General features: G+C 48.2%; 1 protein-coding gene across 1 annotated transcript in view; it reads left to right on the forward strand.

Annotated features, from left to right (window-relative positions):
- The window catches only part of ABCC8 (ATP binding cassette subfamily C member 8), a 186,393-nt gene that overhangs the window by 136,936 nt on the left and 21,886 nt on the right, over window positions 1-27,571 (forward strand). The window contains exons 20-23 of the mRNA XM_075326474.1: window positions 5,074-5,158; window positions 5,337-5,417; window positions 9,961-10,098; window positions 10,427-10,552. Of these exons, the coding sequence (XP_075182589.1) occupies window positions 5,074-5,158; window positions 5,337-5,417; window positions 9,961-10,098; window positions 10,427-10,552 (430 nt within the window). The remainder of the gene's footprint in view (window positions 1-5,073; window positions 5,159-5,336; window positions 5,418-9,960; window positions 10,099-10,426; window positions 10,553-27,571) is intronic.

Consider the following 27,571-nt stretch of genomic DNA (forward strand, 5'->3'; position numbering starts at 1 on the left):
GATCCCCTAAATACAGTCGTGAGTGACCGTCAACTCCAGAAGTTAAATAATTCATACTTTGCCTCCTCCTGGGTGATTCCTTCTCAGTATAAATACAGCTGTTCTCTGGAGATCTCAGAGGTTTGTGTGAGAGCATCAGGGATCAAACAGCATCAGGGAAACCAAGGAACTCACCAGACAGGTCAGGGATAAAGAGGAGGAAAGCAGGGTTAGGTTATAGAAAATAGCCTGAGCTCTGAACATCTCAAAGAGCACTGCTCAGTTATCCAAAAGAGCATGACACAACTTCAAACCTACAAGACATTGCGTCCACAGAGACTGACATGCCAAGTAGGACAAGCAGCCAAGTTGTCACTGGAGGAGCCGCAGAGATCACAGTTCAGGGGGAGAATCTGTCCACAGGACGAGCAGAGATCACAGCTCAGGGGGAGAATCTGTCCACAGGACGAGCAGAGATCACAGCTCAGGGGGAGAATCTGTCCACAGGACGAGCAGAGATTACAGCTCAGGGGGAGAATCTGTCCACAGGACGAGCAGAGATCACAGCTCAGGGGAGAATCTGTCCACAGGACGAGCAGAGATCACAGCTCAGGGGGAGAATCTGCCCACAGGACGAGCAGAGATCACAGCTCAGGGGGAGAATCTGCCCACAGGACGAGCAGAGATCACAGTTCAGGGGGAGAATCTGTCCACAGGACGAGCAGAGATCACAGCTCAGGGGGAGAATCTGCCCACAGGACGAGCAGAGATCACAGCTCAGGGGGAGAATCTGCCCACAGGACGAGCAGAGATCACAGCTCAGGGGGAGAATCTGTCCACAAAACGAGCAGAGATCACAGCTCAGGGGAGAATCTGTCCACAGGACGAGCAGAGATCACAGCTCAGGGGGAGAATCTGTCCACAGGACGAGCCGAGATCACAGCTCAGGAGGAGAATCTGTCCACAGTCTCCACAAATCTGCCCTTTATTGAAAAGCGTCAAGAAAAAGACATATAGGGGACTCTGGACAATCCATCCTTGAGGGAAATCTGTTAGACTCTGTAGAAAATGTGAGACCTTGTTGTGGGTTAATATTCAAGCAGGACAACGACCCTCATGATTCTGCAGAGCTACAAAGATGGGTTCAGATCAGAGCATATTCCTGTGTGTGAGCGGCCGAGTCACAGTCCAGACCCAAATCCACCGAGATCACAGACGTCTCCATCCAACCTCACTGATCACAGACGTCTCCATCCAACCTCACTGATCACAGACGTCTCCATCCAACCTCACCGATCACACACGTCTCCATCCAACCTCACCGATCACAGACGTCTCCATCCAACCTCACCGATCACAGACGTCTCCATCCAACCTCACCGATCACAGACGTCTCCATCCAACCTCACCGATCACAGACGTCTCCATCCAACCTCACCGATCACAGACGTCTCCATCCAACCTCACCGATCACAGACGTCTCCATCCAACCTCACCGATCACAGACGTCTCCATCCAACCTCACCGATCACAGACGTCTCCATCCAACCTCACCGATCACAGACGTCTCCATCCAACCTCACCGATCACAGACGTCTCCATCCAACCTCACCGATCACAGACGTCTCCATCCAACCTCACCGATCACAGACGTCTCCATCCAACCTCACCGATCACAGACGTCTCCATCCAACCTCACCGATCACAGACGTCTCCATCCAACCTCACTGAGCGAGAGAAGAAAATGTCACCTCTAGATGAGCAAAGCTGGAGAGACAAAAAGCAAAAGACAGAGGAAGGTGGTCCTACAAAGTGCTGACTCCGGGGGCTGAATACAAATACAACGTGGAAACGTTCAGTAGGTGTGAATACTTTTTGCATGGCACTGAACGTGGCCCTTTATATATTCGATGATATGTGGTCCCTCCTTATACGAGTATGTGATTTTATATGTGCCTCTTGTCATGTATGAGTATATACATTATATCACAAAAGTGAGTACACCCCTGACACATCTGTACATATTATATTCTATCTTCTCCTGGGACAGCGCTGCAGATCTGACCCTGTGATACAATGTGTAGTGTCAGCGCAGCCTGTATACAATGTGCAGTGTCAGAGCTCAGCTTGTATACAATGTGCAGTGTCAGAGCGCAGCTTGTATAATAGTGTAAATAACTCATCACAGTCATTAATGTCTAAATCACTTTAAACAAAAGTGAGTACACCCCTAAGTGACAATGGACAAATTGTCCCCATTAGCCATTCCCCCTCCCCGGTGTCATGTGAGTCATTAGTGTTACATGGTCTCTGCTGTGACTGAAGGAGCCGGTGTGTTACATTCGGTGTTATCGCTCACACACTCTCATACTGGTCACTGGAAGGTGATCATGACTCTTCATGGCAAAGAATTCACTGAGGATCTCAAAGAATCATTGTTCTACATAAAGATGGCCGAGGCTATAATAAGATTGTCACCAGCCTGAATCTGAGCTGCAGCACGATGGCCAAGACCATACAGAAGTATAACCAGACAGGATTCCCAGAATAGCCTCGACATGGGCGACCACAGAAGCCGAGTGCACGAGCTCAGCGTCATATCCAGAGGTCGTCAGCTTAGAACAGATGTAGGAGTGCGGCCAGCATTGCTGCAGAGGTACAGGGGTGGGGGGTCCGCCTGTCAGTGCTCAAGCCATACACTGCACACTGCAAAGGTTACAGGGGTGGGGGGTCCTCCTGTCAGTGCTCAGACCATACACTGCACACTGCAAAGGTTACAGGGGTGGGGGGTCCTCCTGTCAGTGCTCAGACCATACACTGCAAAGGTTACAGGGGTGGGGGGGTCCGTCTGTCAGTGCTCAAGCCATACACTGCACACTGCAGAGGTTACAGGGGTGGGGGGTCCTCCTGTCAGTGCTCAGACCATACACTGCACACTGCAAAGGTTACAGGGGTGGGGGGTCCTCCTGTCAGTGCTCAGACCATACACTGCAAAGGTTACAGGGGTGGGGGGTCAGTCTGTCAGTGCTCAGACCATACACGGCACACTGCAGAGGGTACAGGGGTGGGGGGTCCGCCTGTCAGTGCTCAGACCATACACCACACACTGCAGAGGTTACAGGGGTGGGGGGTCCGCCTGTCAGTGCTCAGACCATACACTGCACACTGCAGAGGTTACAGGGGTGGGGGGTCCGCCTGTCAGTGCTCAGACCATACACTGCACACTGCAAAGGTTACAGGGGTGGGGGGTCCTCCTGTCAGTGCTCAGACCATACACTGCAAAGGTTACAGGGGTGGGGGGTCCGTCTGTCAGTGCTCAGACCATACACGGCACACTGCAGAGGGTACAGGGGTGGGGGGTCCGCCTGTCAGTGCTCAGACCATACACCACACACTGCAGAGGTTACAGGGGTGGGGGGTCCGCCTGTCAGTGCTCAGACCATACACTGCACACTGCAGAGGGTACAGGGGTGGGGGGTCCGCCTGTCAGTGCTCAGACCATACACTGAACTCTGCAGCACATTGCTCTGCATGGCTGCTATCCCAGGAGGAAGTCTCTTGTAAGGATGGTGCACTGCAACCTAGTAGTAGAAAAAGACATGGCCGCACATCAGAAGTCATAGGTTGATCTAAAGCCGCTAGGCAGCATGTATAAACCTGAGCATGAGGTTCTTGTTGTAACATTGTGGTCAGACTGAAGCTGCGTCACAACCAACCACTGCGGCAGTTGCAACAATGCACCAGCAGGACAGGGGACCTGGTGCCTCACAACACCCATACTGCAAGGCTGAGTCCCCAAAGACTCCAGGTCACACCGCCCCAAAGACACAACATCTGTATCCGTGACAGATCTCCAGTGTCATCCAATGAGAAGATATAAAATATTTACAGAAAGGAGGGATGTACTCACTTATTTGATATACTGTATGCGACCCCCTCATTGTATGCCCCCCACGTGGCCCCGTTTAAACAAGATTGTGTTTTCTCCTTTACTACTATATACATGGCTGCTCATTATGCATGAGTACATACGTGGCCCCTCATAATATATAACTACTTATGTGGCTCCTCATTATACACAAGTATATACTTGGCCCCTCATAATATATGACTACATACGTGGCCCCTCAAAATATATGACTACGCATGTGGCTCCTCATACACGAGTAACTAGGTGGCCCCTCATACAGGAGTACATACGTGGCCCCTCATTATACAGGAGTACATACGTGGCCCCTCATTATACAGGAGTACATACGTGGCCCCTCATTATACAGGAGTACATACGTGGCCCCTCATTATACAGGAGTACATACGTGGCCCCTCATTATACAGGAGTACATACGTGGCCCCTCATTATACAGGAGTACATACATGGCCCCTCATTATACAGGAGTACATACGTGGTCCCTCATTATACAGGAGTACATATGTGGCCCCTCATTATAGAGGAGTACATACGTGGTCCCTCATTATACAGGAGTACATATGTGGCCCCTCATTATAGAGGAGTACATACGTGGCCCCTCATTATACAGGAGTACATACGTGGCCCCTCATTATACAGGAGTACATATGTGGCCCCTCATTATAGAGGAGTACATACGTGGCCCCTCATTATACAGGAGTACATACGTGGCCCCTCATTAAACAGGAGTACATATGTGGCCCCTCATTATAGAGGAGTACATACGTGGCCCCTCATTATACAGGAGTACATACGTGGCCCCTCATTATACAGGAGTACATACGTGGCCCCTCATTATAGAGGAGTACATACGTGGCCCCTCATAGAGGAGTACATATGTGGCCCCTCATTATACAGGAGTACATACGTGGCCCCTCATTATAGAGTCGTACATACGTGGCCCCTCATTATACAGAAGTCCATACGTGGCCCCGCTTAAACGAGATTGTGTTCTCTCCTTTACCACTATATACATGGCTGCTCATGATGCATGAGTACATACGTGGCCTCTCATTATACAGAAGTCCATACGTGGACATATGGCTGAGGGTTTGTTCTCCCAATGACCATTTTCTTTAGGGGCCTAGTCCATGTTGTTAACCCTTTGCTGTCCCGTGTGTCTCCAGGTATAAGGCTGTGATTGACGCTTGCTCCCTGCAGCCGGACATCGACATTCTGCCTCACGGGGACCAGACGCAGATCGGAGAGCGGGTGAGCGCTGCAGTCGCCATGTGCTCAGTTATAGTTTGCCTTTCTTATAGCGCAATCATGGTCGTTGATGGCCCAGAGAGGACATGTGAGAGGAATGATCGGGTCTGCTGGAACCACTAGTTGTCCTGGAGCTAGACGGCACGGGCTGCAGGTACTGATATCCAGTTTTGTATTCCAGGGGATTAACCTGTCTGGCGGTCAACGGCAGCGCATCACCGTGGCCCGAGCCTTGTACCAGCAGACGAGCGTTGTTTTCCTGGTGAGCAGCAAATCCCACAACATTATTATCCACGGAGAGTGAGGATTCCTGGAGCCAGGACTGCAGGGAGTGAGGAATCCTGGAGCTAGGACTGCAGGGAGTGAGGAATCCTGGAGCCAGGACTGCAGGGAGTGAGGAATCCTGGAGCCAGGACTGCAGGGAGTGAGGAATCCTGGAGCCAGGACTGCAGGGAGTGAGGAATCCTGGAGCCAGGACTGCAGGGAGTGAGGAATCCTGGAGCCAGGACTGCAGGGAGTGAGGAATCCTGGAGCCAGGACTGCAGGGAGTGAGGAATCCTGGAGCCAGGACTGCAGAGAGGAGAGGATTCCTGGAGTCAGGACTGCAGAGAGGAGAGGATTCCTGGAGCCAGGACTGCAGGGAGTGAGGATTCCTGGAGCCAGGACTGCAGGGAGTGAGGATTCCTGGTGCCAGGACTGCAGAGAGGAGAGGATTCCTGGAGTCAGGACTGCAGGGAGTGAGGATTCCTGGTGCCAGGACTGCAGAGAGGAGAGGATTCCTGGTGCCAGGACTGCAGGGAGTGAGGATTCCTGGAGTCAGGACTGCAGAGAGGAGAGGATTCCTGGAGTCAGGACTGCAGAGAGGAGAGGATTCCTGGAGCCAGGACTGCAGGGAGTGAGGATTCCTGGAGCCAGGACTGCAGGGAGTGAGGATTCCTGGTGCCAGGACTGCAGAGAGGAGAGGATTCCTGGAGTCAGGACTGCAGGGAGTGAGGATTCCTGGAGTCAGGACTGCAGGGAGTGAGGATTCCTGGAGTCAGGACTGCAGGGAGTGAGGATTCCTGGTGCCAGGACTGCAGAGAGGAGAGGATTCCTGGAGTCAGGACTGCAGGGAGTGAGGAATCCTGGAGCCAGGGCTGTAGGGAGTGAGGATTCCTGGAGTCAGGACTGCAGGGAGTGAGGATTCCTGGTGCCAGGACTGCAGAGAGGAGAGGATTCCTGGTGCCAGGACTGCAGGGAGTGAGGATTCCTGGAGTCAGGACTGCAGAGAGGAGAGGATTCCTGGAGCCAGGACTGCAGGGAGTGAGGATTCCTGGTGCCAGGACTGCAGGGAGTGAGGATTCCTGGAGTCAGGACTGCAGGGAGTGAGGATTCCTGGAGTCAGGACTGCAGGGAGTGAGGATTCCTGGAGTCAGGACTGCAGGGAGTGAGGATTCCTGGAGCCAGGACTGCAGGGAGTGAGGATTCCTGGAGTCAGGACTGCAGAGAGGAGAGGATTCCTGGAGCCAGGACTGCAGGGAGTGAGGATTCCTGGAGTCAGGACTGCAGAGAGGAGAGGATTCCTGGTGCCAGGACTGTAGGGAGTGAGGATTCCTGGAGTCAGGACTGCAGGGAGTGAGGATTCCTGGAGTCAGGACTGCAGGGAGTGAGGATTCCTGGAGTCAGGACTGCAGGGAGTGAGGATTCCTGGAGTCAGGACTGCAGGGAGTGAGGATTCCTGGAGTCAGGACTGCAGGGAGTGAGGATTCCTGGAGTCAGGACTGCAGGGAGTGAGGATTCCTGGAGTCAGGACTGCAGGGAGTGAGGATTCCTGGAGTCAGGACTGCAGGGAGTGAGGATTCCTGGAGTCAGGACTGCAGGGAGTGAGGATTCCTGGAGTCAGGACTGCAGGGAGTGAGGATTCCTGGAGTCAGGACTGCAGGGAGTGAGGATTCCTGGAGTCAGGACTGCAGGGAGTGAGGATTTCTGGTGCCAGGACTGCAAAGAGGAGAGGATTCCTGGTACCAGGACTGTAGGGAGGGAGGATTCCTGAAGTCAGGACTGCAGAGAGGAGAGGATTCCTGGAGCCAGGACTGCAGGGAGTGAGGATTCCTGGAGTCAGGACTGCAGGGAGTGAGGATTCCTGGAGTCAGGACTGCAGAGAGGAGAGGATTCCTGGAGTCAGGACTGAAGGGAGTGAGGATTCCTGGAGTCAGGACTGCAGGGAGAGAGGATTCCTGGAGTCAGGACTGCAGGGAGAGAGGATTCCTGGAGTCAGGACTGCAGGGAGTGAGGATTCCTGGAGTCAGGACTGCAGGGAGTGAGGATTCCTGGAGTCAGGACTGCAGGGAGTGAGGAATCCTGGAGCCAGGACTGCAGGGAGTGAGGAATCCTGGAGCCAGGACTGCAGGGAGTGAGGAATCCTGGAGCCAGGACTGCAGGGAGTGAGGAATCCTGGAGCCAGGACTGCAGGGAGTGAGGAATCCTGGAGCCAGGACTGCAGGGAGTGAGGAATCCTGGAGCCAGGACTGCAGGGAGTGAGGAATCCTGGAGCCAGGACTGCAGGGAGTGAGGAATCCTGGAGCCAGGACTGCAGGGAGTGAGGAATCCTGGAGCCAGGACTGCAGGGAGTGAGGAATCCTGGAGCCAGGACTGCAGGGAGTGAGGAATCCTGGAGCCAGGACTGCAGGGAGTGAGGATTCCTGGAGTCAGGACTGCAGAGAGGAGAGGATTCCTGGAGCCAGGACTGCAGGGAGTGAGGATTCCTGGAGCCAGGACTGCAGGGAGTGAGGAATCCTGGAGCCAGGACTGCAGGGAGTGACGAATCCTGGAGCCAGGACTGCAGGGAGTGAGGAATCCTGGAGCCAGGACTGCAGGGAGTGAGGATTCCTGGAGTCAGGACTGCAGGGAGTGAGGATTCCTGGTGCCAGGACTGCAGAGAGGAGAGGATTCCTGGTGCCAGGACTGCAGAGAGGAGAGGATTCCTGGTGCCAGGACTGCAGGGAGTGAGGATTCCTGGAGTCAGGACTGCAGAGAGGAGAGGATTCCTGGAGCCAGGACTGCAGGGAGTGAGGATTCCTGGTGCCAGGACTGCAGGGAGTGAGGATTCCTGGAGTCAGGACTGCAGGGAGTGAGGATTCCTGGAGTCAGGACTGCAGGGAGTGAGGATTCCTGGAGTCAGGACTGCAGGGAGTGAGGATTCCTGGAGTCAGGACTGCAGGGAGTGAGGATTCCTGGAGTCAGGACTGCAGGGAGTGAGGATTCCTGGAGTCAGGACTGCAGGGAGTGAGGATTCCTGGAGTCAGGACTGCAGGGAGTGAGGATTCCTGGAGTCAGGACTGCAGGGAGTGAGGATTCCTGGAGTCAGGACTGCAGGGAGTGAGGATTCCTGGAGTCAGGACTGCAGGGAGTGAGGATTCCTGGAGTCAGGACTGCAGGGAGTGAGGATTCCTGGAGTCAGGACTGCAGGGAGTGAGGATTCCTGGAGTCAGGACTGCAGGGAGTGAGGATTTCTGGTGCCAGGACTGCAAAGAGGAGAGGATTCCTGGTACCAGGACTGTAGGGAGGGAGGATTCCTGAAGTCAGGACTGCAGAGAGGAGAGGATTCCTGGAGCCAGGACTGCAGGGAGTGAGGATTCCTGGAGTCAGGACTGCAGGGAGTGAGGATTCCTGGAGTCAGGACTGCAGAGAGGAGAGGATTCCTGGAGTCAGGACTGCAGGGAGTGAGGATTCCTGGAGTCAGGACTGCAGGGAGAGAGGATTCCTGGAGTCAGGACTGCAGGGAGTGAGGATTCCTGGAGTCAGGACTGCAGGGAGTGAGGATTCCTGGAGTCAGGACTGCAGGGAGTGAGGATTCCTGGAGTCAGGACTGCAGGGAGTGAGGATTCCTGGAGTCAGGACTGCAGGGAGTGAGGATCCCTGGTGCCAGGACTGCGGGGAGGGAGGATCCCTGGTGCCAAGACTGCAGGGAGGGAGGATTCTGGAGCCGCGGTTACGGTCCCGGCACTGGAGCCGCGGTTACGGTCCCGGCACTGGAGCCGCGGTTACGGTCCCGGCACTGGAGCCGCGGTTACGGTCCCGGCACTGGAGCCGCAGTTACGGTCCCGGCACTGGAGCTGCGGTTACGGTCCCGGCACTGGAGCCGCGGTTACGGTCCCGTCACTGGAGCCGCGGTTACGATCCCGTCACTGGAGCCGCGGTTACGGTCCCGGCACTGGAGCCGCGGTTACGGTCCCGGCACTGGAGCCGCGGTTACGGTCCCGGCACTGGAGCCGCGGTTACGGTCCCGGCACTGGAGCCGCGGTTACGGTCCCGTCACTGGAGCCGCGGTTACGATCCCGTCACTGGAGCCGCGGTTACGGTCCCGGCACTGGAGCCGCGGTTACGATCCCGTCACTGGAGCCGCGGTTACGATCCCGTCACTGGAGCCGCGGTTACGGTCCCGGCACTGGAGCCGCGGTTACGGTCCCGTCACTGGAGCCGCGGTTACGGTCCCGGCACTGGAGCCGCGGTTACGATCCCGTCACTGGAGCCGCGGTTACGGTCCCGTCACTGGAGCTGCGGTTACGGTCCCGGCACTGGAGCCGCGGTTACGATCCCGTCACTGGAGCCGCGGTTACGATCCCGTCACTGGAGCCGCGGTTACGGTCCCGGCACTGGAGCCGCGGTTACGGTCCCGGCACTGGAGCCGCGGTTACGGTCCCGGCACTGGAGCCGCGGTTACGGTCCTGGCACTCAGCCGTCTTTCAGGCCTGTGCAGCCATATTGAAAGTTTGTTTCATCCATTGTTAGGCTGAATTTTAGTGACGGCTCCTCCTCTTCCTCAGGACGACCCCTTCTCTGCTCTCGATATCCACCTGAGCGACCACCTGATGCAGGATGGCATCCTGAAGATGCTGCGAGATAACAAGACCACCACCGTCCTGGTCACACACAAGCTGCAGTACCTGCCCCATGCTGACTGGGTAAGGGGTGCCAGGAGGATGAAGAGACTACCGCTGACCCCCGGACACCCTCATGCTTTACACTGCAGTTTTTTTTATTATGATTGGTGATCTCTTCTTCTGTAGGTGGCTGGGTTGAGGATAGAAGGTATTTTTCATAGTATTTGTTATCATGTAGTCTAAGGGGTGGCGTCTTGTAAAGGGGAATTTACATAAGAGGGAGGAGATTAATGGAGACCCATGAAAGGGGTGGAGTCTTACTAATGAGAGGACCTCTTAAGGGTGGCCTTCTCTAGACTAGTCCTGATGTATGGAGGCTTCATCCTGTAATGTTCTGTATTCCTCGTAGATTATCGCAATGAAGGACGGGACAATCCAGAGAGAGGGGACCCTGAAGGACATCCAGAAATCGGACCCCGAGCTGTACGAGCACTGGAAGACGCTGATGAACCGGCAGGACCAGGAGCTGGAGAAGGTGCGCCATGCACCTTTGTATCTGGTGCCAGAAATATGGCCGCCATTACTGCTCCTACACAGGGGCCCAGGGTCCTCCTCCTCCAGAATGCTGCATCTCTTAGTGATGGCAGCCGTAACATGTGCAGCCGGTGAGTGGTATACACCACAGTATATGGAGCTCCCGACCGAATAGAGCTGACGCCAAACTGACATAACAGGTGATATAAACACGTGAAGAAGGCGGGGGCCCAATCACAAGAGCAACACGAGTGGCACTGACATCCAGTGACACCTGCGCCAAAGTGGTGTAACACAGCTGGGAGTGCCGAGGTATATAGCGGCACAGCAAACAGGGATACATATATCCACAGAGAGGGGGAGAAAGACAAGTCACCAGGGTATTGATGTCCAGCAAACACCAAAAGGAGGTATACACACCATGTGTCCACTATATACAGCGGGTGGGGTAGAATAAGTATTGTCAAAAAAGGAAAGTATGGCACTCTGTTATCTTTTTGGCGGTGCCAGGATAGGGTCCAAACCCAATTAATAGAAAAAGAGAAATCCGGCACTCACAATTCAATGCGTGAAAAACAGAATTTTTATTCAATAATGGCTCATATGTGTGAAAAAAATTATTTTCTCAATATAATGATAGTTGACGTTTCGGTCATATGAGACCTTCATCAGAATCACACTAAACATGTAAAAGAAACATATGCTATATTATATTACATATAGTAATGAAAAATATATCCAGTACAAAAATAGATTTTTTTACACATTAATTCATAATACAGTGGACTGGACAGTATAGCAGGAGAAAATCCATCAAATAAATACACAAGGTTTCATATATATATAAGCCTTGCGGAATATTATATATTTCATCTTAAATTCAAATTTAATCAAAGAGTAAATATCATGTATTTCATATGTAAACATTCCTTTAGGAATATTCTATATTTCATTTTAGATTGGAATTTATTCAAAAGGGCAAAACATCATATCATATGAAAGAGCAACAATTGATAGGGCAATCCCAGCTTCAGAGAGCAAGTCTGGAAAAACAAGGGAACATGTATCAATAAGTATAAAAAGAAATTACATCTTACCAGCAATATGGAGCCAAGGGACACAAGTATCAGCGCTGTTGTGAATTGCGTACTGCCGCCAGGGTAAAGCGCTACCATATGTTTAAAAATCGGAGTTTTTAAATGTCCCGGCGTCTGACGTCATATCCGGTATACCGGAAATGACGATAGTGGATGGCAGTGGATGGCAATGTGCGAACAGGAAGTCAGAGGTAACGATCACGTGTAGCGCTCATGTGATCGGCAGAATTTATTGCTGGAACGGGGAAAGGTATTGCAATGCTATGTCACTCCCGATAGACCAATCAGGAGGTGACATAAGGAGATACTAAGCAACGTTAGAAAGCAGGCATAGTGCCATAGAGATGTATATATAAACAAACTGACATATCTGGTCATGTGATCGGAGATCGCTCCATTATGGGAAACATCAATCCTTGAATATAAGCAAGGAGAAATAGATTAAAGAGAACTATAGAATAGGGGGATATATATCCATTTGAAAGAAAATGGATTAATAGAAAGCATCAGCGTTAGTTAAAAAGGAGAAATGAATGTAAAAAAGGATGTTTAAAGAAAATTAAAAAATATATATATATAAACTATCTGAATTATTTTTCATAATATATACGAAAAATTAGTGTATTATGATAAAAGCGATTAATAATATTAGTAAAAATGTACAGAAAAATAAGGAAAAAATGTAAATAAAAAGATCTTACTGAAAAAGTAAAATTAAGAAATAAATAAAAATAAAATATAAAAATACATAAATACCAAGTATTTTGATAGGTGTATTCAACTGGTTTAATTGACCTGTGATACTGACTAGAAAATAAAGGAGAGTGTAATGCTGCCACCAGGGGGGGCCAGAGCTCTGTAGCATAATGCACTACACAGAGCAATGAGAACCAGGAAGTGAATGCACAGCGTTCTCATGCATTACCTCAAAGCACAGCTGAGAAGCAGAGCTGCAGAGCATGCAAGGAATAGTCACACAGGCTGGGTCAAACACCGTACGGGCAGAAGCAGGACCGGAGGGACGAGCAAAAGTGGAGTCAAAGTCAGGCCAAGGTCAGTACCGGAGGAAGCAACCGAGTGGGGAAATAGGAGAGGGGACAGAGGACAGGAGGGACGACCAGGGGACAGAACACAGACAAGGGCACGGGGGCACAGGAACAGACAGATCAGGATATCACTCACAGGACCAGCAATCACAGGCAAAGCAGTGCTAAGCTTATAGCCGGCACTGGTTCACTGGAAATGCCAGATTTTAAGGCATCCAGGGTCTGGAAGTGAGGCTCGAGAGAAGGCTCCGCCCCCTAGCCATGTGGACAGGGAGGCGAACAATGACAGAGAATGAATTAATGAAAGACACTGATCGCTAATATAACAAGACATTTCTATATGTATATTCGGATGCACAGTGAAACACATGCACATACATACACATACACATATGTAACCACATATGTATACATGTATACACATCGTACACATGCACACATGCGCATACAAACATCCATTCACTATATGAATAATAGAATGATACAAAATATACGAAAAAGAGGAAATATCTCTACATAAAGCCCCCTATATCAAACTCTCTATTAAGACCTTTGGGTTCTATAGTCTGCAATGTAAAGATCCAATATGCTTCCCTTCTTTTTAATCGCGTTATCCTACTGTCCCCGTCTTAAATGGGGAATTTGTTCCAGAACTTAGTATCTGAGCTGGGATACCCTATGCTGGCGTCGCTATATAGATGACATTTTTTGCATATGGGGGGGGCTCTCTGGATACCCTTTTTCTGTTTCATGATTATCTAAATAACATTTGGCCAGAATTACAATTTACTATACAATATGATTATCAGAGACTTAATTTTTGGATACTCTAGTCATTAAAGGAATTGGCGGTCAACTGGAGACAGATCTTTATACAAAAGTTACTGATAAGAACAATTTATTACAGTTCTCCAGCTGCCATCCCAAGACTGTAAAAAAATCAATTCCTAAATCCCAATTTCTGAGAGTAAACAGAATGGTGAGTCAAGATGGCATCAGGTTGAAAAGGTTAGATGAAATGAGTTCCAAATTTAAAGCTAGAGGTTATCCCGATAATCTACTCAGAAACAGTTTACTCACACATAGGACATCCAACGTGGGAAATCGGGTCCCTTTTGTTCATACTTTCAATCCTTATGCATATAAAGTGCATAAATTTATTCGTCATAATTGGCACATTCTTAGCCGGGGATACCCAGAGATATTGGAATTTCAAAATCCATTTCTTCCATGTTTTCGAAGGGCTCAAAATTAAAGGAATAAATTGGTTAGAGCCGATGTGGGTCCTACATTACCATCTATTACACAGAGTTATCTTAGTACACCCCGAAAAGGTACGTTCCCGTGTTTGAATTGCCTACAATGCAATAATATCATTAAAGGTCATAAGGTATTTCATCCACAAACAGGCCATGGATTCCCCATTAAGGGCTTCTTCACATGTGATAGCACATATGTAATATATGTATATATGTGATTAAGTGCCCATGTGGCTTGCTCTATGTTGGCGAGAGCACACAACCTATACGTGATAGGATCTCACAACATAAGTCCACTATACGTTGTGAACGACTTAATCTTCCGCTTCCTTTTCACTTTCACAAAATGGGCCATAGGGTATCCCAGCTCAGATACCAAGTTCTGGAACAAATTCCCCATTTAAGACGGGGACAGTGTAGGATAACGCGATTAAAAAGAAGGGAAGCATATTGGATCTTTACATTGCAGACTATGGAACCCAAAGGTCTTAATAGAGAGTTTGACATAGGGGGCTTTATGTAGAGATATTTCCTCTTTTTCATATATTTTGTATCATTCTATTATTCATATAGTGAATGGATGTTTGTATGTGCATGTGTGCGATGTGTATACATGTATACATATGTGGTTACATATGTGTATGTGTATGTATGTGCATGTATGTTTCACTGTGCATCCGAATATACATATAGAAATGTCTTGTTATATTAGCGATCAGTGTCTTTCATTAATTCATTCTCTCCTTTATTTTCTAGTCAGTATCACAGGTCAATTAAACCAGTTGAATACACCTATCAAAATACTTGGTATTTATGTATTTTTTTATTTTTATTTATTTCTTAATTTTACTTTTTCAATAAGATCATTTTTTATTTACATTTTTTTCTTATTTTTCTGTACATTTTTACTAATATTATTAATCGCTTTTATCATAATACACTAATTTTTCGTATATATTATGAAAAATAATTCAGATAGTTAGGTCCAGAAATATTTGGACAGTGACACAAGTTTTGTTATTTTAACTGTTTACAAAAACATGTTCAGAAATACAATTCTATATATAATATGGGCTGAAAGTGCACACTCCCAGCTGCAATATGAGAGTTTTCACATACAAATCGGAGAAAGGGTTTAGGAATCATAGCTCTGTAATGCATAGCCTCCTCTTTTTCAAGGGACCAAAAGTAATTGGACAAGGGACTCTAAGGGCTGCAATTAACTCTGAAGGCGTCTCCCTCGTTAACATGTAATCAATGAAGTAGTTAAAAGGTCTGGGGTTGATTACAGGTGTGTGGTTTTGCATTTGGAAGCTGTTGCTGTGACCAGACAACATGCGGTCTAAGGAACTCTCAATTGAGGTGAAGCAGAACATCCTGAGGCTGAAAAAAAAAGAAAAAATCCATCAGAGAGATAGCAGACATGCTTGGAGTAGCAAAATGAACAGTTGGGTACATTCTGAGAAAAAAGGAATTGACTGGTGAGCTTGGGAACTCAAAAAGGCCTGGGCGTCCACGGATGACAACAGTGGTGGATGATCGCCGCATACTTTCTTTGGTGAAGAAGAACCCGTTCACAACATCAACTGAAGTCCAGAACACTCTCAGTGAAGTAGGTGTATCTGTCTCTAAGTCAACAGTAAAGAGAAGACTCCATGAAAGTAAATACAAAGGGTTCACATCTAGATGCAAACCATTCATCAATCCCAAAAATAGACAGGCCAGAGTTAAATTTGCTGAAAAACACCTCATGAAGCCAGCTCAGTTCTGGAAAAGTATTCTATGGACAGATGAGACGAAGATCAACCTGTTCCAGAATGATGGGAAGAAAAAAGTTTGGAGAAGAAAGGGAACGGCACATGATCCAAGGCACACCACATCCTCTGTAAAACGGTGGAGGCAACGTGATGGCATGGGCATGCATGGCTTTCAATGGCACTGGGTCACTTGTGTTTATTGATGACATAACAGCAGACAAGAGTAGCCGGATGAATTCTGAAGTGTACCGGGATATACTTTCAGCCCAGATTCAGCCAAATGCCGCAAAGTTGATCGGACGGCGCTTCATAGTACAGATGGACAATGACCCCAAGCATACAGCCAAAACTACCCAGGAGTTCATGAGTGCAAAAAAGTGGAACATTCTGCAATGGCCAAGTCAATCACCAGATCTTAACCCAATTGAGCATGCATTTCACTTGCTCAAATCCAGACTTAAGACGGAAAGACCCACAAACAAGCAAGACCTGAAGGCTGCGGCTGTAAAGGCCTGGCAAAGCATTAAGAAGGAGGAAACCCAGCGTTTGGTGATGTCCATGGGTTCCAGACTTAAGGCAGTGATTGCCTCCAAAGGATTCGCAACAAAATATTGAAAATAAAAATATTTTGTTTGGGTTTGGTTTATTTGTCCAATTACTTTTGACCTCCTAAAATGTGGAGTGTTTGTAAAGAAATGTGACAATTCCTACAATTTCTATCAGATATTTCTGTTCAAACCTTCAAATTAAACGTTACAATCTGCACTTGAATTCTGTTGTAGAGATTTCATTTCAAATCCAATGTGGTGGCATGCAGAGCCCAACTCGCCAAAATTGTGTCACTGGCCAAAGATTTCTGGACCTAACTGTATATATATATATATATATATATATATATATATATATATATATATATATATATAAACTATTTTAATTTTCTTTAAACATCCTTTTTTACATTTATTTCTCCTTTTTACCTAACACTGGTGCTTTCTATTAATCCATTTTCTTTCAAATGGATATATATCCCCCTATTCTATAGTTCTCTTTAATCTATTTCTCCTTGCTTATATTCAAGGATTGATGTTTCCCATAATGGAGCGATCTCCGATCACATGACCAGATATGTCAGTTTGTTTATATATACATCTCTATGGCACTATGCCTGCTTTCTAACGTTGCTTAGTATCTCCTTATGTCACCTCCTGATTGGTCTATCGGGAGTGACATCGCATTGCAATACCTTTCCCCGTTCCAGCAATAAGGTCTGCCGATCACGTGAGCGCTACACGTGATTGTTACTTTTTAACTTCCTGTTCGCACATTGCCATCCACTGCCATCCACTATCGTCATTTCCGGTCTTCCGTATACCGGATATGACGTCAGACGCCGGGACATTTAAAAACTCCGATTTTTAAACATATGGTAGCGCTTTACCCTGGCGGCAGTACGCAATTCACAACAGCGCTGATACTTGTGTCCCTTGGCTCCATATTGCTGGTAAGATGTAATTTATTTTTATACTTATTGATACATGTTCCCTTGTTTTTCCAGACTTGCTCTCTGAAGCTGGGATTGCCCTATCAATTGTTGCTCTTTCATATGATATGATGTTTTGCCCTTTTGAATAAATTCCAATCTAAAATGAAATATAGAATATTCCTAAAGGAATGTTTACATATGAAATACATGATATTTACTCTTTGATTAAACTTGAATTTAAGATGAAATATATAATATTCCGCAAGGCTTATATATATATGAAACCTTGTGTATTTATTTGATGGATTTTCTCCTGCTATACTGTCCAGTCCACTGTATTATGTATAAACATGAATTAATGTGTAAAAAAATCTATTTTTGTACTGGATATATTTTTCATTACTATATGTAATATAATATAGCATATGTTTCTTTTACATGTTTAGTGTGATTCTGATGAAGGTCTCATATGACCGAAACGTCAACTATCATTATATTGAGAAAATATTTTTTTTCACACATATGAGCCATTATTGAATAAAAATTCTGTTTTTCACGCATTGAATTGTGAGTGCCGGATTTCTCTTTTTCTCGTAGAATAAGTATTGAACGCGTCACCAGTTTTCTAAGGAGATATATTTTTAAAGCTGCAATTGATATGAATTTCTCACCAGATGTCAGTAACAACTCACCCAATCCCCACAGGCAAAGAAATCAAATCATAAATGTCCATAAATTAAGTTACGTGTAATAATGAGAAATGACACAGGGAAAAATTATTGAACGTGAAGAAAGATTGGACCAAAAATCCCTGGAAAGTCCTGACACCAGCAGAAATCTACCTGTAATTAGAAGCAATCCTGCCACTAAGTGAAAAAAATAGCTGGTGCAACTGATGCCGATAAAAAGGTGTCTCATTACCAAGGTGCCATACAAGAAACATCTCATGGTGGGTAAAACCAGTGAGCTGTCTCAAGACCTTCACAATCTTATTGTTGTACAACATACTAATGGCATTGTGCATTGGTTATAGAAGAATTTCTGAGCTACTGTTGTGGCCATAATCTGGAAGTGGAAAGAACATCATTTCATCATAAATCGGCCACTACCAGGTGCTCCCTCCAAGATTTCAGACAGAGGAGTGAAAAGAATTATTAGAAGAGTTGTCCAAGAGCCGAGGACACCTGTGGAGAGCTACAGAAAGGCTCTGTCTCCATGACCTGTATGCACTCGCGCTCCCCCTCTATGGCTTGTATGCTCTCCCCCTCTATGGCCTGTATGCACTCCCCTCCATGGCCTGTATGCACTCCCCTCCATGGCCTGTATGCTCTCCCCCTCCATGGCCTGTATGCACTCCCCCTCCATGGCCTGTATGCACTCCCCCTCCATGGCCTGTATGCACTCCCCCTCCATGGCCTGTATGCACTCCCCCTCCATGGCCTGTATGCACTCCCCCTCTATGGCCTGTATGCTCTCCCCCTCCATGGCCTGTATGCTCTCCCCCTCTATGGCCTGTATGCTCTCCCCCTCCATGGTCTGTATGCTCTCCCCCTCTATGGCCTGTATGCTCTCCCCCTCCATGGCCTGTATGCACTCCCCCTCTATGGCCTGTATGCACTCCCCTCCATGGCCTGTATGCTCTTCCCCTCCATGGCCTGTATGCTCTTCCCCTCCATGGCCTGTATGCTCTCCCCCTCTATGGCCTGTATGCTCTCCCCCTCTATGGCCTGTATGCTCTCCCCCTCTATGGCCTGTATGCTCTCCCCCTCTATGGCCTGTATGCTCTCCCCCTCTATGGCCTGTATGCTCTCCCCCTCTATGGCCTGTATGCTCTCCCCCTCTATGGCCTGTATGCTCTCCCCATCTATGGCCTGTATGCTCTCCCCCTCTATGGCCTGTATGCTCTCCCCCTCTATGGCCTGTATGCTCTCCCCCTCTATGGCCTGTATGCTCTCCCCCTCTATGGCCTGTATGCTCTCCCCCTCTATGGCCTGTATGCACTCGTGCTCCCCCTCTATGGCCTGTATGCTCTCCCCCTCTATGGCCTGTATGCGCTCCCCCTCTATGGCCTGTATGCTCTCCCCCTCTATGGCCTGTATGCGCTCCCCCTCTATGGCCTGTATGCTCTCTCCCTCTATGTCCTGTATGCGCTCCCCCTCTATGGCCTGTGTGCTCTCCCCCTCTATGGCCTGTATGCACTCCTCCTCCATGGCCTGTATGCGCTCCCCCTCCATGTCCTGTATCCACTCCCCCTCCATGGCCTGTATGCTCTCCTCCTCCATGGCCTGTATGCTCTCCTCCTCCATTGCCTGTATGCTCTCCTCCTCCATGGCCTGTATGCTCTCCCCCTCCATGGCCTGTATGCTCTCCCCCTCCATGGCCTGTATGCTCTCCCCCTCCATGGCCTGTATGCTCTCCCCCTCCATGGCCTGTATGCGCTCCCCCTCCATGGCCTGTATGCTCTCCTCCATGGCCTGTATGCTCTCCTCCTCCATGGCCTGTATGCTCTCCCCCTCCATGGCCTGTATCCGCTCCCTCCTCCATGGCCTGTATCCGCTCCCTCCATGGCCTGTATCCGCTCCCTCCTCCATGGGCTGTATCCGCTCCCTCCTCCATGGGCTGTATCCGCTCCCTCCTCCATGGCCTGTATCCGCTCCCTCCTCCATGGCCTGTATCCGCTCCCTCCTCCATGGCCTGTATCCGCTCCCTCCTCCATGGCCTGTATCCGCTCCCTCCTCCATGGCCTGTATCCGCTCCCCCCTCTATGTCCTGTATGTGCTTCCCCTGCATGGCACATATAGCAGGCAGGAGGGACGTCAATAAACAAAGCCGAGTTCATGTGAGATATAAAGCAAGGTACACAGTACCAGGAAGGATGTGGCTCACAGCAACACAAGACTATATCTGGCAAAGATCCAAGAATACTCAAGGATATAATAGTGTGGTGCCTTCCCATAGGCTGGAGTAGGAGCTGATAATAGCTGGAAAGCACACACCCCTAAAGTCAGCCAGCAGCACTGTAAGTTCCAGCCCGACTAAGCCTGGGGAATGTGTGGCAATTCGCCCCCCAGAGCCACTGGAACTGACTTCTCCCTTATCACCAGCACTGCCTGCAGTGTGAGCAGAGCAGTGCCTGCTGACCAGGGCAGACTTCAACGGAGTAGGCCCTGGAGGAGACGTGACAGTATAGATCTCCTGGATTCTCTTCTATTCCTTCATTAGCTCAGTCTTCCCTCACTATCTCTCTGTGTATAGATCTCCTGGATTCTTCTATACCTTCATTAGCTCAGTCTTCCCTCACTATCTCTCTGTGTATAGATCTCCTGGATTCCTCTATTCCTTCATTAGCTCAGTCTTCCCTCACTATCTCTCTGTGTATAGATCTCCTGGATTCTTCTATTCCTTCATTAGCTCAGTCTTCCCTCACTATCTCTCTGTGTATAGATCTCCTGGATTCTTCTATTCCTTCATTAGCTCAGTCTTCCCTCACTATCTCTCTGTGTATAGATCTCCTGGATTCCTCTATTCCTTCATTAGCTCAGTCTTCCCTCACTATCTCTCTGTGTATAGATCTCCTGGATTCTTCTATTCCTTCATTAGCTCAGTCTTCCCTTACTATCTCTCTGTGTATAGATCTCCTGGATTCCTCTATTCCTTCATTAGCTCAGTCTTCCCTTACTATCTCTCTGTGTATAGATCTCCTGGATTCTTCTATTCCTTCATTAGCTCAGTGTTCCCTCACTATCTCTCTGTGTATAGATGTGACGGGGGTGTACAAGAGAGCAAAGGATGGACGAGGCCGAGGAACGATCCAACAGGTTTATTAACAGGAATACAGGAACAGCACACGATTAGTATAAAACCGATTCGGGGGCCCTTCCCGACAATCCTCGGACCGGATAACAAAGCAATCGTCCTTACAGTAGTCCAAAGAGTTCCACACAATCCCACGGGCCGCCACACAGGCCTAGCTCTGTCCGTGTCCACAGCCACCCAGGCTGGGGCTCCTGCTCTCTTCAAGTTTCAGCTCACTCTGAAGTTACAAAAAGGGAAATGCATTGTCTGTGCTGCTTGACCAGCCCACCATGTTTGTTCAGGGGGTAGGGGTCACACATCCTATCATCAATGGTTTGGTCCATCACAGGGCTCCAATATGTCTGCCAGCCACAGTAGATGAAGGGATCCCCTGCTGTAAAGAACAATGACTATTCCTTCACTGGCCAATGCAATTACAGATTAGATACACAACTCTGGAAAGAAGAGGACAGGCTATTTACATAATCACATTAGATGCCAAGACTACAATTGTATGAGAGAGACACATTGAGACCAGTAGCTCCCCCAAGAAAATACATGAATTACAACTAATACAACCAGGGAAATATACATATCATGACATAGTATCACAGCATATACAGTGAGAGGGTAAATTACATCTTCACAATCCCTCCCCCTCCCAACTTGTGTACGTACTAGGGACCTCTACAGGTCACTGGTTAAGTACACACAGGCAGAGCGTTACTTACATGTGGCTTCATGCAGCCACGAATTGGCATCGTAGCTCTCCCACATCATTGCCCAGGAGAACAGCTGCAGGCAGACCACCCATCACCCCAACCACACATCGCCTGACCCCAAAACCAAAGTTCAGATCCACAGTGGCTGTGGGAATAGTCCTCCATTGTCCACCAGCCAGTTCAATAACAATCCCAGGTCCTCTATGGATTGCCTCAGGCCGAACCACTCGGGGATCAGCCAGTGTGAGGAAAGCACCCGAGTCACAAAATCCAACAAGTCTCTGTCCATCCAGCACAACCTCCTGCAAGTGCTTACCTCGATGAGCAGAAGTCGTCATAACTGCGGGTCGCACCCCGTAAACTCCTGGTGGTGCAACATGGGGGGCTGAGTCACTAGGCCAGTCCTCACATAACGGTGCCACATCTTCCTCCATGGCACTGGACTGTAAATAATTAACAATCCGATTGGGTGCAGGATCAGTCCTCATTTGAACAGCTGGGCAGGAGACTTGCCGATGCCCTAGCTGTCCACATTGATAGCATCTGAGCTGGGTCTCCCTCCATCCAAGGCGTCCTCTTGGGTAAGGGGTAGGGGAACTTGGAGGCCGGCTCCCACCTGAAGGTGCTGTAGGGGTTTGAGGATGATTCCTCCATGGCCTGGCTGGGCATGAGGCCTGCAAATGCCCGGGATGCCTACAAACATAACACCTGCGCTCTGTTACTTCCTCTCCCCGGCGTATTCCAGAAAGTGCAGTAGAAGCAACTGGAGGCACATTAACACGGGTATCAACATGTGGTGGCTTAGAGGAACGGGGAACAATGGGGACAGAATAACTGGGGGCATCCGGTGTTGTGGAGCTGTTAGGCGTCTCTCCATCCTCCAACAGAACCCTCCACTGAGGCTTGATGGTGAGAGCCTCATCAGCGAGAGCAGCAGCTTCCTCCACTGTCGCTGGTTTTCTCTCACGCACCCATTCCCGGATCTCAGCGGGGCACTGGGCAAAGAATTGTTCTTTTAGGATGACCTGCAGGAAGGTCTCCCAAGATAAGGCCTCCTCTGCCTCCAGCCAGCGATTACATATTTGTTTGAGTCTATGAGCATATATCTTAAAAGACACTTCCCCATCACAGGCTAAAGCACGGAACTGAGTCCTGTAAGTGTCTGGGGTCACAGCATAATGTTCTAGAATAGTCTGTTTAATATCCGCATACTCACAGTTCCACCGAGGGTCCATAGCTCTATAGGCTTCAGCAGCTCCCCCCTCTAGGAGCCCAACCAGATGCCGGACACGCTCCCTGTCCGGGACTTCCATTAATCGACACTGATGCTCAAAGTCCTGGAAGAAGCCCTCAATGTCGCCTGCAGCCTCATTAAACGGCTTAAAGTCTTTGCGGGACACCCTGGGAAGTTCCCTCATGATGGGTGCTGGGGTTACAGTCTGTCTGGAACCTCTCGCGGCTTCCACAGCGAGCTCCTTATCCAGCAGTGCCATCTCCTCCATCCTGCGCTCCTTCTCTTTAGCTCCACGCATGGCCTCCCTCTTATCTTCTATGGTGGCCTCATCTCCAAGCAGTGCCATCTCCTTGTACCACACAACCCATTGACTTTTTTGGGTATTCACCTCCGGCTGCCGTCTTTCTTCCGTTTGCTGTGAGGATCCTTCCTCCACGTCATTTTGCGAACAGACTCCTTCTAGCGCCTCAATCAGCTGCTCCTTGGAGAGTCCTTTGAAACGAACTCCTACTTCACGGGCCTTTGATTGCAGGCTCCCCAAAGTCCAGGTCTTGTACTCTGCAGTGCTGGTTCCTGATGTTGAGCCATTGTCCTCCATTCCTTCTGCTCTGATCCCACCGCTGCCACCAGTTTGTGACGGGGGTGTACAAGAGAGCAAAGGATGGACGAGGCCGAGGAACGATCCAACAGGTTTATTAACAGGAATACAGGAACAGCACACGATTAGTCCACATAAAACAGATTCGGGGGCCCTTCCCGACAATCCTCGGACCGGATAACAAAGCAATCGTCCTTACAGTAGTCCAAAGAGTTCCACACAATCCCACGGGCCGCCACACAGGCCTAGCTCTGTCCGTGTCCACAGCCACCCAGGCTGGGGCTCCTGCTCTCTTCAAGTTTCAGCTCACTCTGAAGTTACAAAAAGGGAAATGCATTGTCTGTGCTGCTTGACCAGCCCACCATGTTTGTTCAGGGGGTAGGGGTCACACATCCTATCATCAATGGTTTGGTCCATCACAGGGCTCCAATATGTCTGCCAGCCACAGTAGATGAAGGGATCCCCTGCTGTAAAGAACAATGACTATTCCTTCACTGGCCAATGCAATTACAGATTAGATACACAACTCTGGAAAGAAGAGGACAGGCTATTTACATAATCACATTAGATGCCAAGACTACAATTGTATGAGAGAGACACATTGAGACCAGTAGCTCCCCCAAGAAAATACATGAATTACAACTAATACAACCAGGGAAATATACATATCATGACATAGTATCACAGCATATACAGTGAGAGGGTAAATTACATCTTCACAATCGATCTCCTGGATTCTTCTATTCCTTCATTAGCTCAATCTTCCCTCACTATCTTTCTGTGTATAGATCTCCTGGATTCTTCTATTCCCTCACTATCTTTCTGTGTATAGATCTTCTGGATTCTTCTATTCCTTCATTAGCTCAGTCTTCCCTCACTATCTCTCTGTGTATAGATCTCCTGGATTCTTCTGTTCCTTCATTAGCTCAGTCTTCCCTCACTATCTCTCTGTGTATAGATCTCCTGGATTCTTCTATTCCTTCATTAGCTCAGTCTTCCCTCACTATCTCTGGGTATAGATCTCCTGGATTCTTCTATTCCTTCATTAGATCAGTCTTCCCTCACTATCTCTCTCTGTATAGATCTCCTGGATTCTTCTATTCCTTTATTAGCTCAGTCTTCCCTCACTATCTCTCTGTGTATAGATCTCCTGGATTCTTCTATTCCTTCATTAGCTCAGTCTTCCCTCACTATCTCTCTGTGTATAGATCTCCTGGATTCTTCTGTTCCTTCATTAGCTCAGTCTTCCCTCACTATCTCTCTGTGTATAGATCTCCTGGATTCTTCTATTCCTTCATTAGCTCAGTCTTCCCTCACTATCTCTCTATGTATAGATCTTCTGGATTCTTCTATTTCTTCATTAGATCAGTCTTCCCTCACTATCTCTCTGTGTATAGATCTCCTGGATTCTTCTATTCCTTCATTAGCTCAGTCTTCCCTCACTATCTCTTTGTGTATATATCTCCTGGATTCCTCTATTCCTTCATTAGCTCAGTCTTCCCTCACTATCTCTCTGTGTATAGATCTCCTGGATTCTTCTATTACTCATTAGCTGAGTCTTCCCTCACTATCTCTCTGTGTATAGATCTCCTGGATTCTTCTATTCCTTCATTAGCTCAGTCTTCCCTCAGTATATCTGTGTATAGATCTCCTGGATTCCTCTATTCCTTCATTAGCTCAGTCTTCCCTCACTATCTCTGTGTATATTCAAAGCAAGAAGGCCTGCGGAGACACCATCACATGTTTCTCAACGCTGGCAGGTTACTAGCGAGGTCTTTCACCGGGAAGGAACAACCACGGGAAGGGCAGTCTCCAGTCAAGGAGACCACCTATGCCAAACATGGTATCCATCCACATCCGGGAAGGAACAACCACGGGAAGGGAAGTCTCCAGTCAAGGAGACCACCTATGCCAAACATGGTATCCATCCACAGATTCCTACTCCACACTGATGAGGGGCAAATACCCCGAAACGGCTGTCTGTGGATGGATACCATGTTTGGCATAGGTGGTCTCCTTGACTGGAGACTGCCCTTCCCGTGGTTGTTCCTTCCCGGTGAAAGACCTGGCTAGTAACCTGCCAGCGTTGAGAAACATATGATGGTGTCTCCGCAGGCCTTCTTGCTTTGAATATTTCCCAGGGGGCATTGCTCTAGAATCACTGCGTTGAGAAACACGTGATGGTGTCTCCGCAGTGGTGGATGTTGATCTCCCTAAGGTCAACCATCCTTGCTCACATATCTCTGTGTATAGATCTGGATTCCTCTGTTTCTTCATTAGCTCAGTCTTCCCTCACTATCTCTTCATGTATAGATCTCCTGGATTCCTCTGTTCCTTCATTAGCTCAGTCTTCCCTCACTATCTCTCTGTGTATAGATCTCCTGGATTCTTCTGTTCCTTCATTAGCTCAGTCTTCCCTCACTATCTCTCTGTGTATAGATCCCCTGGATTCCTCTGTTCCTTCATTAGCTCAGTCTTCCCTCAGTATCTCTGTGTATAGATCTCCTGGATTCTTCAATTCCTTCATTAGCTCAATGTTCCCTCACTATCTCTCTGTGTATAGATCACCTGGATTCTTCTATTCCTTCATTGGCTCAGTCTTCCCTCACTATCTCTCTGTGTATAGATCTCCTTGATTCTTCTATTCCTTCATTAGCTCAGTCTTCCCTCACTATCTCTCTGTGTATAGATCTCCTGGATTCTTCAATTCCTTCATTAGCTCAATGTTCCCTCACTATCTCTCTGTGTATAGATCTCCTGGATTCTTCTATTCCTTCATTGGCTCAGTCTTCCCTCACTATCTCTCTGTGTATAGATCTCCTGCATTCCTCTGTTCCTTCATTAGCTCAGTCTTCCCTCACTATCTCTGTGTATAGATCCCCTGGATTCCTCTATTCCTTCATTAGCTCAGTCTTCCCTCACTATCTCTGTGTATAGATCTCCTGGATTCTTCTATTCCTTCATTAGCTCAGTCTTCCCTTACTATCTCTCTGTGTATAGATCTCCTGGATTCTTCTATTCCTTCATTAGCTCAGTCTTCCCTTACTATCTCTCTGTGTATAGATCTCCTGGATTCTTCTATTCCTTCATTAGCTCAGTCTTCCCTTACTATATCTCGGTGTATAGATCTCCTGGATTCTTCTGTTCCTTCATTAGCTCAGTCTTCCCTCACTATCTCTCTGTGTATAGATCTCCTGGATTCTTCTGTTCCTTCATTAGCTCAGTCTTCCCTCACTATCTCTCTGTGTATAGATCTCCTGGATTCTTCTGTTCCTTCATTAGCTCAGTCTTCCCTCACTATCTCTCTGTGTATAGATCTCCTGGATTCTTCTATTCCTTCATTAGCTCAGTCTTCCCTCACTATCTCTGTGTATAGATCTCCTCCTGGATTCTTCTATTCCTTCATTAGCTCAGTCTTCCCTCACTATCTCTCCGTGTATAGATCTCCTGGATTCCTCTGTTCCTTCATTAGCTCAGTCTTCCCTCACTATCTCTCTGTGTATAGATCTCCTGGATTCTTCTGTTCCTTCATTAGCTCAGTCTTCCCTCACTATCTCTCCGTGTATATATCTCCTGGATTCCTCTGTTCCTTCATTAGCTCAGTCTTCCCTCACTATCTCTCTGTGTATAGATCTCCTGGATTCTTTTATTACTCATTAGCTCAGTCTTCCCTCACTATCTCTCTGTGTATAGATCTCCTGGATTCTTCTGAGCCTTCATTAGCTCAGTCTTCCCTCACTATCTCTCTGTGTATAGATCTCCTGGATTCTTCTATTCCTTCATTAGCTCAGTCTTCTTTCACTATCTCTCTGTGTATAGATCTCCTGGATTCTTCTTTTCCTTCATTAGCTCAGTCTTCCCTCACTATCTCTCTGTGTATAGATCTCCTGGATTCTTCTGTTCCTTCATTAGCTCAGTCTTCCCTCACTATCTCTCCGTGTATATATCTCCTGGATTCCTCTGTTCCTTCATTAGCTCAGTCTTCCCTCACTATCTCTCTGTGTATAGATCTCCTGGATTCTTCTGTTC

Source organism: Anomaloglossus baeobatrachus, chromosome 10 (genome assembly GCF_048569485.1).
Source record: "Anomaloglossus baeobatrachus isolate aAnoBae1 chromosome 10, aAnoBae1.hap1, whole genome shotgun sequence".
NCBI lineage: Eukaryota > Metazoa > Chordata > Amphibia > Anura > Aromobatidae > Anomaloglossus > Anomaloglossus baeobatrachus.